Here is a 9,205-nt window from a genome sequence, read left to right on the forward strand (position 1 = left end):
GATGTGGGTTATCCAATCAATTCCCCAATTTCTGCCATTGGTGCACAGATGAGGGTTTTATTCTATTGATTTTATGTCAGATTCATTTGCCATTCATTCTGGTGTAATGTTGTCCATTCCAGATGAAATCGTGTTTTTTTTTGTGGCACTACAAATAATGTCCATCCAATCTATGATTCCTATAATTTAGCATTATTTATTGCTTACACATTCAAACCGCATAATCTACTACAATGTATGGTGGGTGAACACAATACTGCTGGGAAAAATGACTACTCAAAAACGTATTCTTGGTGTCTGTTGTCCCACTACACATCTTGTGACTCACTTGTCCTCTGTTAACTTCTATTGTTAATGACCTTGTACTGTGCTGTATAGAGTGAATTGTCATGATGATGATTGAGGATGATAACGATGTGTTTTTCAGCACAGCCCACTGAGAAGTATAGGACTAGATGTGTACCAGTCAATTTCAAAGGGGACTAGTTAGAACATAACTGGTGAAAAGATCAGACAAATATTGGAAATGACACGTGATTTATGACCTGATGAAAATAACTGGTGCAAAGTAAATCTAGTCCTTTAAGTGTCAAATCTCTGTATGATCAGTGTTGGTTACTCTTGGGCTATTTTTTAATTAAAATATATTGGGAAAACAAATGGATGTTTATTGCAGTTGATTACGGAATGAGAGTGTGTTTTTACTAATTAACAAACATTATCGTTTTGTGTACAGTTGTGTCCAGCTTTGATACAGTAGCAAACCCGTAGCTACTTGCATGTCATCGCCCACGCGCATTATTTCCTACATCAACTGTTTGCGCGACTCTTTCCTCGTTCTGGTTGAGACTTGTGAAAATATACATTTGTGGCATTATTACATCAAGGAAAGTTGTCTGGCATCGCAAAGGTACGTGTAATTACCATGAAATAATGTTTCTTTATTTGAATGAAGTATTTATCACCGTGATATTAGAAATTCTAAACGTGTCTTTCAGGAAGTTGCAGATTAGTTCTGTACTGATCTCATCATTGGCTAACGTTACGTTATATTGTTTCAAAGTTGAATCAACGGAAGGTCTAGCCTACTTAGAAGATATAAATAAGTTACTGTGTAAATTATAGCCAATTTATGTTTAGTTTTACTAGTATATTGGGTAAGTGCACTTTCAGACAATGCACGCATCAAACAGGTGAGTTAATATAAACCAGATGGTTCCTTTTATCATCGTTATTTTTTAAATTAAATATTTTGTATTACTTTTTAACTTAATCAAAATGCCAAAAGCATGTCCCTCAAATGTACAACCTTTAGATATATCCGCAATTACCAGACTTTGAATGTGTAACTGACTGCAATTTGTGTGATACAATCAGGTAGCTGCCCTACATTAAATTGACATCAGTCTGGACAGCTGTGCCCACTTCCATCAGGTTACTTTGTGTTTTGTTAAACTATTCATTAATGATGATAGTGTGTTATTTTATGATGAGAGCACTGCAGCTCAGTGCTGTATAAATAACTCAACTTCCTATTTTGTGACCTCAGCAGAATGAGACTATATACTTGTGGTCAGCTGTCAGTTTTTCCACTGACAAAGAGGAAATGTTGAATGCCTTGAAGCTTATTTGTATTTGCAGGAACAGGTGATTGTCCACAAGGTACATACAGTGTTTACTAAAGCAGTGTTTCTCAACTTGTTTGTACACCAGGGACCAACAAGCTGTGGTCCCTCTTGTGTTTACACAGACACTACGCTTAGACTGACAGTACAAATCTTCTGTTTTGTTTCTCTTCCTAGATGTGGAAGTCAGTGGTGGGACACAACGTGAGCTTAAAGGTTGCGGAGGGGGACGACTGGGAGACCGACCCTGACTTTGAGGTTAGCTACTGGGGTGGAGGGAGCGAGGGTCCTTATGGAGCTAGTGTATTTACTAAAGCATTCTAATCAATATATTCTCCCAGTGGAATTAATGTTTTGTTTATGCTTGATGCGTAACCGCTTCAGTCCTGTTCTCAACGACACCTTGGTGTTCAGACTACAGTTAGGTGATGAGAATGACTTGGGTTCTGTGTTTCAGAATGATGTGTCAGAACAGGAACAGAGATGGGGGGCCAAGACCATTGAGGGGTCTGGTCGAAAAGAACACATCAGGTAACCATTGAACATTAACTGGGGGTGGGTGGTCAGCCTGAGGTGGCCAGACCAGAAGTTACACATCAAAGACCGATCACATTATGATTGGTGTTTTATGCTGTTGGAGAGCTATGGGGGATGGTTAGCTCAACTGTGTATTACTGCTCTAGCTCTGTAGTAACAGGAAAAGGAAGTGAAAACAGTGTGTAGGCTGTCAAGCAGTGAGTCTTACCAAATATGGGTTGGTGACTGAGTAAATCTAAGGGTTAGCCACAGACGAGTGTAACTATGTAGTCCCGGTGTCAGCGGATAATGTAAAATGGAAATACATTTATGCAACAAAGTTCTGGTGTGTGTGTATGCTTGCATATGTGTATGTCCCTGCGTGTGTGTGTGTGTCATCCCTGCTTCTTCCCAGTGTATCAGAGCTGAGACAGAAGGTGTCCCAGGAGCATGAGGTGGGGAAGCAGAAGGAGCGAGCGGAGGCTCCCAAGGCCTCTTATGGTTACGGGGGGAAGTTCGGAGTGGAGAAAGACCGCATGGACAAGGTTAGGTTATAACATGTCATCATGTGATGTTCATACACTACATGACCAAAAGTATGTGGACACCTGCTCGTCGAACATCTCATTCCAGAATCATGGGCATTAATATGTGGTTGGTCCCCCCTTTGCTGTTATAACAGCCTCCACTCTTCTGGGAAGACTCCACTAGATGTTGGAACATTGCTGTGGGGACTTGCTTCTGTTCAGGCAAAAGAGCATTAGTGAGGTCGGGCACTGATGTTGGGTGATTAGGCTTAGCTCGCAGTCGGTGTTTCAATTCATCCCAAATGTGGGGTTGAAGTCAGGACTCTATGCAGGCCAGTCAAGTTCTTCCACACCAATCTCAACAAACCATTTCTGTATGGACCTCGCTTTGTGCACGGGGGCATTGTCATGCTGAAACAGGAAAGGGCCTTCCCCAAACTGTTGCCACAAAGTTGGAAGCACAAAATCGTCTAGAATGTCATATGCTGTAGTGTTAAGGTTTCCCTCTACTGGCGCTGGAGGGAAAACAGCCCCAGACCATTATTCCATCTCCACCAAACTTTACAGTTGGCACTATGCATTGGGGAAGGTAGCGTTCTCCTGGCATCTACCAAACCCAGTCCATCAGACTGCCAGATGGTGAAGCGTGATTCATCACTCCAGAGAACGCGTTTCCACTGCTCCAGAGTCCAATGGCAGAGAGCTTCACACCCCTCCAGCCAACGCTTGGCATTGCGCATGGGGATCTTAGGCTTGTGTGCGGCTGCTCGGCCATGGAAACCCATTTCATGAAGCTCCGGATGAAGTTATTGTGCTGATGTTGCTTCCTTAGGTAGTTTGGAACTCTGCGGTCCTGTTCTGTGAGCTTTTGTGGCCTACCACTTTGCAGCAGAGACTTGTTGCGCCTAGAAGTTTCCACACTCACTTTAACAGCACTTACAGTTGACTTGGGCAGCTCTGGCAGGGCAGAAATTTGACGGACTGACTTGTTGCAAAGGTGGCATCCTATGACGGGGCCAGGTTGAAAGTCACTGAGCTCTTCAGTAAGGCCATTCTACTGCCAATGTTTGTCTATGGAGATTGCATGGTTGTGTGCTTGATTTTATACACCTTGCAGCAACGGGTGTGGCTGAAATAGCCAAATCCACAAATTTGAAGGGGTGTCCACATACTTTTGTATATATAGTGTATTTCGCTCATAAGGTCTTCAGTCTAATGGAAATAACACACCAAGCACAAAGCTTCCTCTAGTGCAATGCTGCTCACCCCAAAACGTATGCTGTCAGACAGTACAGTTCTGTGTACTGACCTATTGCAATTTTTATGGACTTCAACAGTTTATCAAAGATCGTTTCCTGTGTTGATGTATTATGTGTGTGTAATTACCCAGGGGGCAGTGGGGCATGGCTACGTGGCGCAGGTGGAGCAGCACTCATCCCAGACCGATGCAAAGAGAGGATTCGGGGGGAAATTTGGAGTGCAGAAAGACCGTGTGGATAAGGTGAGGAAACTATACTCTTACTGACAAATACAAAGATATCACAGGATTTGATGAACAGGATGAGGGATCGTCCTGGTGATGAACATTCCTTCTCTCTCCCTGTAGTCTGCCATGGGTTTTGAATACAAGGGTGAGGTGGAGCAGCATACATCTCAGAAAGGTACAGCCTTCAGGACGTCTAATACACATACGTTCTGATTTCCAATAAGTTGACTGCATGTTGTTATCCTACCCATCTACTCCTGGCATACCTCTCACCCTGCTTTTATCTATCAGACTATTCAAAGGGTTTTGGAGGGAAGTATGGGGTGGAGAAGGAGAAAGTGGACAAGGCTGCCTTGGGATACGACTACAAGGGAGAGACCGAGAAACACCAGTCTCAGAAAGGTTAGAGGGGAACTGTACCGTGGGCTGTTGTTTCTAAGTAGAAACGTTTCATGGTCAGTTATTGGATCTCTAGTTCATATTTTAAACATATCCCACAATCTCCCTCGCCAGACTATTCAAAGGGTTTTGGAGGGAAGTATGGGGTGGAGAAGGAGAAAGTGGACAAGGCTGCCTTGGGATACGACTACAAGGGAGAGACAGAGAAGCACCAGTCTCAGAAAGGTTAGAGGGGAACTGTACTGTGGTCTGTTTGTAGGTAGAAACGTTTCATGGTCAGTTATTAATATTAGATCTCTAATTCATATTTGAAACAACCTCATCCCTCACTTTCCCTCACCAGACTATTCCAAGGGTTTTGGGGGGAAGTTCGGGGTGGAGAAGGAGAAAGTGGACAAGGCTGCTTTAGGTTACGACTACAAGGGAGAGACCGAGAAGCATGAGTCACAGAAAGGTCAGTTACTCACAGTTGTAACCACAGTTGTGTTTGTAAAAGTCAAGGACCATGTCCACATTAAACTGACCTTTGATCTCCACATTCAGACTATGCCAAGGGCTTTGGGGGACGCCATGGCGTCCAGACAGACCGCATGGATAAAGTGAGTCTTGCGTGACCCTCGACTCAGGATGACAGTAATTCTTGATGCATTTTACATTGACCTGTACAAACACACTCAGACTATGACGTTTTCTCATTGATTGGAATTCTGGTTCCCCATTGGCTCTATAGAGTGCAGTGGCCTTCACAGACATGGAATCCCCTACCTCTGCCTATGAGAAGACAATACCATTGGAGGCATGTAAGTATGCGCTTTATAGTTCCTCATAGAAGGGCTGAAGTTGTTCTGCTTGCTAAACATTTAGTTCTCAAGTTCAAAGAGGAAAATACCATTTTTGATTTTCCGGTCTGTCTGTGCAGCAAGTGCAGGGGCAGGCAACCTGAAGGCTCGCTTTGAGAACTTGGCTCGGTCATCAGACGAGGAGAACAGAAAGCGAGCGGAGGAGGAGAGAGCCAGGAGACAGGCTAGAGAGAAGAGAGAGCAGGAGGAGGCACGACGCAGACAACAGGTACTGCAATAAACATGTTACTCCAATAAACTTGCACACCCTGACACAGCGGTATGTATCTCTTGTAGGAACAGAACAGCAGGGAGGAGGAAGCAGAGCAGCATCAGCCTCCACCTGTTGAAGAGCAGAGACCTCCACCTGTTGAAGAGCAGAGACCTCCACCTGTTCCAGAGACCAACAGGAAGCCCCAACCACCACAGCTGCCCACTGCCAGGGCAGTGCCTCAGATACCAAGAGATGAACCTGAGCTCGTGGTAAATAGCTGATTTAATTCAATGCAACTCACTGATGACATAAAAACGGCCATTTCTTCTTCACTGCAACGTTATAAAATGAATAGGTGAAATTCACACAATTACTCCTTTTCTGTGGTCTCAGGAGGAAGAGGAGGAGCCAGACTATGACCAGCCCCCATGCCTGCCCCCACGGTCAAGTGACCTGCTGGAGGCGGAGCCACCTCAGGAGCAGACCCCATCAGAAGAACCAGAGCAGGAGGATGAGGGAGAGTATGAGGATATCTCACCAATACCTTTCTTCCCAGAACCTGTTCCAGGTCAGTGTGCCACACCCAGTGGGGTAGACGGGATGGGTAACCCATTACTGTGTCATATCAAAGACTGACCCTTCCATGTGTTCCCTCTACAGCTTTGGATAATGACTATGAGGACCTGACATGCGGTCAGACAGCAGTGGCTATTTATGACTACCAGGGAGGTAGGTAGTCTACTGTATCAATGACTGCGTTGTGATATCATATCGTTAGGTCATACTGTGATGTTGTTTCTTCCATTGTGGATGAATACAGAAATCAATGCTAAACATTGCTCAACACAGAAGTCTATAAACCCTTTCGGAGACAAAATCCTAAAATAATGTTATTCTCACACATGAAGAGGCAGATGATGAGATCTCCTTCAACCCGGATGATGTCATCACCAACATAGAGATGGTGGACGAAGGCTGGTGGAAGGGACACTGTCACGGACGCATTGGACTTTTCCCTGCTACATTCGTGAAAATGATGTAGTGAGCGTGCCTATACAGTCTTCAACACAGACATATACCTGAGCCCATAGGACCTGTGGGTCTTTTCACAGGGGTGACATCAGCATATTGATCCTATCGGACAGGTGTAGTTTGATTGTACCATGGGAGCATCTCAATTGCATACTCCTCTATCCTCACTTTCTTAATACCCATTGGAGGTCAGAGGGGAGGGACCTCTGGCTTTCTCATCCAATGGGTTTTGAGGTGAGGAGAGAGGACGCAAGGAGTATACAATTGAGATTCTCCCCATGTGTTTTCTAGTCAATTGATTTATATCCGGTCAGTAGTCATGATATATAATGGATAGTCATTGTGCTTCATACTGCTCAGGGTGGGATGCAGCCCTTCCCCTTATAAACACTGATTGCTAAATGTTCCAGAATATTCTCATACACTTGCATTTCAAAGGATTATGTAAGTCATTTAGCTATGGAATGTTTTGTTTAAAAACAATAATGATTAACTACAGAGAATTGTATTTTGGCTATTGATGGAATCCTTAACTTGAATTACATTGTCATACTTTGGAAAAGCATAATATTTGAAACACCAGGTTAAAAAGGTCATTTCTAGAATCAACTGCATGTAATCAATAAAATGTATTAATGTACAGAAACACATTTATTTACTCTGTGACAGCCAGAATATGATATGGACAGTTTGTTGCATGTATAATGAATGTCTTTGTAACTATGGGCTAGGCTACAGAAAGAGGAACAAATCAAACAAGAATGGAGCTACCAACAACAGGTAGTAAGTAGTAGCATTATTAAGGTAAAATGTAAAGAATCTACCATCTTCTGTATACCACAGCAATAAGAAAACATGGCTTTCATTCAAGTGAAGTATGCCAATGCAGTATTATACCATTGTGCCCAACACACAACTCTGTTGTTTCCTTTCATACATTAAAATGAGCTTACAGACAATGGGTTGCACAATATAGATCCTTTGCCTCATATCACCATTTAACTTGAACACAAGGCAGGCAACACAAGTCCAGAAAGATCATGTATTCAATGCTCATGTGTGTGTCACAGGTTCTAAGTCAGAAGTCCTTTGGTTTTCTCCAGGCTACCAGGCAATGCCCTTCTTTTTTTTGTTGGCCTTTCCTCCTGATTTTTTTGTTATGCGTTTGCCTTTCAGTTTCTTAGCTTGTCGTTGGCTCATCCATGTTGGGTACTGTCCGTGCTCGTCCAATTGGGTCGTCTTACTGCGCTTGCTGTCCATGTCCATCTTTCCATCTGCAATGCAAAAACAAAAAGGTGTCAAAACTCAAGACATAGGAAACGATACAGAATGCTTGATCTGTGTGTGATCTCACCATCGACTTCCTCTGCCTCCATGTCTACATCCACTTTCTTCTCCTTTATCTTCCCAGCTGGCACAACTGTAGCTATGTCCTGAATGTCATTCATGGAGATCTCTCCTGTGCCACCGTGGGCTAAGGCTTGCTTCAGCCGAGCCAGTTCCTTAGGGGCGTTCTTCGCTCTCTTCACAGCACGCATCTTCCGCTTCCATTTGCTTCGCAGACTTTTGGCCATTTTTAGGTTTTCTGAAAGACAGGGTTACATAATGGAAACACAGATCCACTTGCATAAGACATCCCGGCTGGCTTTAACTCTAGTTCTGTGACAGTCTTTGCAGAGCCTAGCCATACATATGACTGAGTTCTTGGCTCATATAAACAACACTCATGCCATCAAGCCAGCAAAGACATACGTATAGTCCAAATCCCCCTCAATCATACATCGAGGTTCTTGTATAGTTAATCACGATGAACTGCCGTTAAACTGTCCATGATTTTACTGTCTTTAAATGTGCAAGACTCAACATAAACAGGCACGTTTGCTAGCTTTTGGCTAATAGCTAGCTACACTGCTAAAGAAAATTGATTGTTTTAGAACAATCAATCGGCCTATTCCATTAAATGTTTTTATACTTCAATAACTAGTATTCGGTATACTCAATTTACTCCTATTGATGGTATTGTAATTAATAAAAGACTGTCAACATACATAGACGCAGATGTATCTTCCGTACAGTTGATAAGCAGGCAGCACACACGTGTTAGTATTTTCGACAACCGTAAAGCAGGTCAGACAGTCGTTATGTTGGACACATTTGCGACAATTTACGTCCTCTTAATTTACTATCATACTGTGAACTAGTATTTATTTAATCGAAAACCTATAACCTACATATTTAGATTGAAACATTATCAGTGGTGGATAACTGACGAACTGTCTTCCTGATGCACTTTATTCTCAATTTATCGATACGTATTGTCAGCTTTTCTGGTGCAGTTCGCAGTTCTTCCAGGAGATGGCGAGCTCATTTTATACTGCAAGCCAAAGCGACCTAAGTCTCATTAATGATCATCCAATTATCCACAAATTCACATCTGCTCCAGAACAAATGTGTTGAACCACTTTAACCTCTGTCTGCAAAAACAAAGGGCAAACGAAAAGCAAAGTATGTGAGTACAGTAAAGGTGAAATTATATGCTATACCATCACAACAATTGAATGAACTAC

The 9,205-nt window shown here is 43.0% G+C and overlaps 2 protein-coding genes across 3 annotated transcripts; one reads left to right on the forward strand and one right to left on the reverse strand.

Annotated features, from left to right (window-relative positions):
- The first annotated feature begins 765 nt into the window (after positions 1–765).
- Positions 766–7,286, forward strand: LOC112247729 (src substrate cortactin). Of its 2 annotated transcripts, XM_024416551.2 has the most exons (16): positions 767–910; positions 1,803–1,883; positions 2,083–2,156; positions 2,557–2,686; positions 4,059–4,169; positions 4,275–4,329; positions 4,446–4,556; positions 4,668–4,778; positions 4,897–5,007; positions 5,097–5,152; positions 5,284–5,353; positions 5,473–5,621; positions 5,690–5,875; positions 6,000–6,174; positions 6,267–6,335; positions 6,515–7,286. In XM_024416551.2, exons 2-16 carry the CDS (start codon positions 1,803–1,805, stop codon positions 6,646–6,648), a joined length of 1,623 nt encoding a protein of 540 aa, XP_024272319.1. In that variant the 5' UTR covers positions 767–910; the 3' UTR covers positions 6,649–7,286. The 2 variants fall into 2 exon arrangements, with proteins under 2 accessions (XP_024272320.1, XP_024272319.1); XM_024416552.2 differs by lacking the exon at positions 4,668–4,778 and having other exon boundaries at positions 766–910.
- Positions 7,271–8,788, reverse strand: LOC112247730 (protein LLP homolog). Its single transcript, XM_024416554.1, has 3 exons — positions 8,687–8,788; positions 7,993–8,223; positions 7,271–7,912 (listed from the first exon to the last, which is right to left on the reverse strand). The coding sequence occupies exons 2-3, from the start codon at positions 8,210–8,212 to the stop codon at positions 7,743–7,745; spliced, it is 390 nt and encodes a 129-aa protein (XP_024272322.1). The 5' UTR covers positions 8,213–8,223; positions 8,687–8,788; the 3' UTR covers positions 7,271–7,742.
- Positions 8,789–9,205: the final 417 nt, after the last annotated feature.

The sequence above is a fragment of the Oncorhynchus tshawytscha genome, linkage group LG15 (genome assembly GCF_018296145.1).
Source record: "Oncorhynchus tshawytscha isolate Ot180627B linkage group LG15, Otsh_v2.0, whole genome shotgun sequence".
In the NCBI taxonomy this organism is placed as follows: Eukaryota; Metazoa; Chordata; class Actinopteri; order Salmoniformes; family Salmonidae; genus Oncorhynchus; species Oncorhynchus tshawytscha.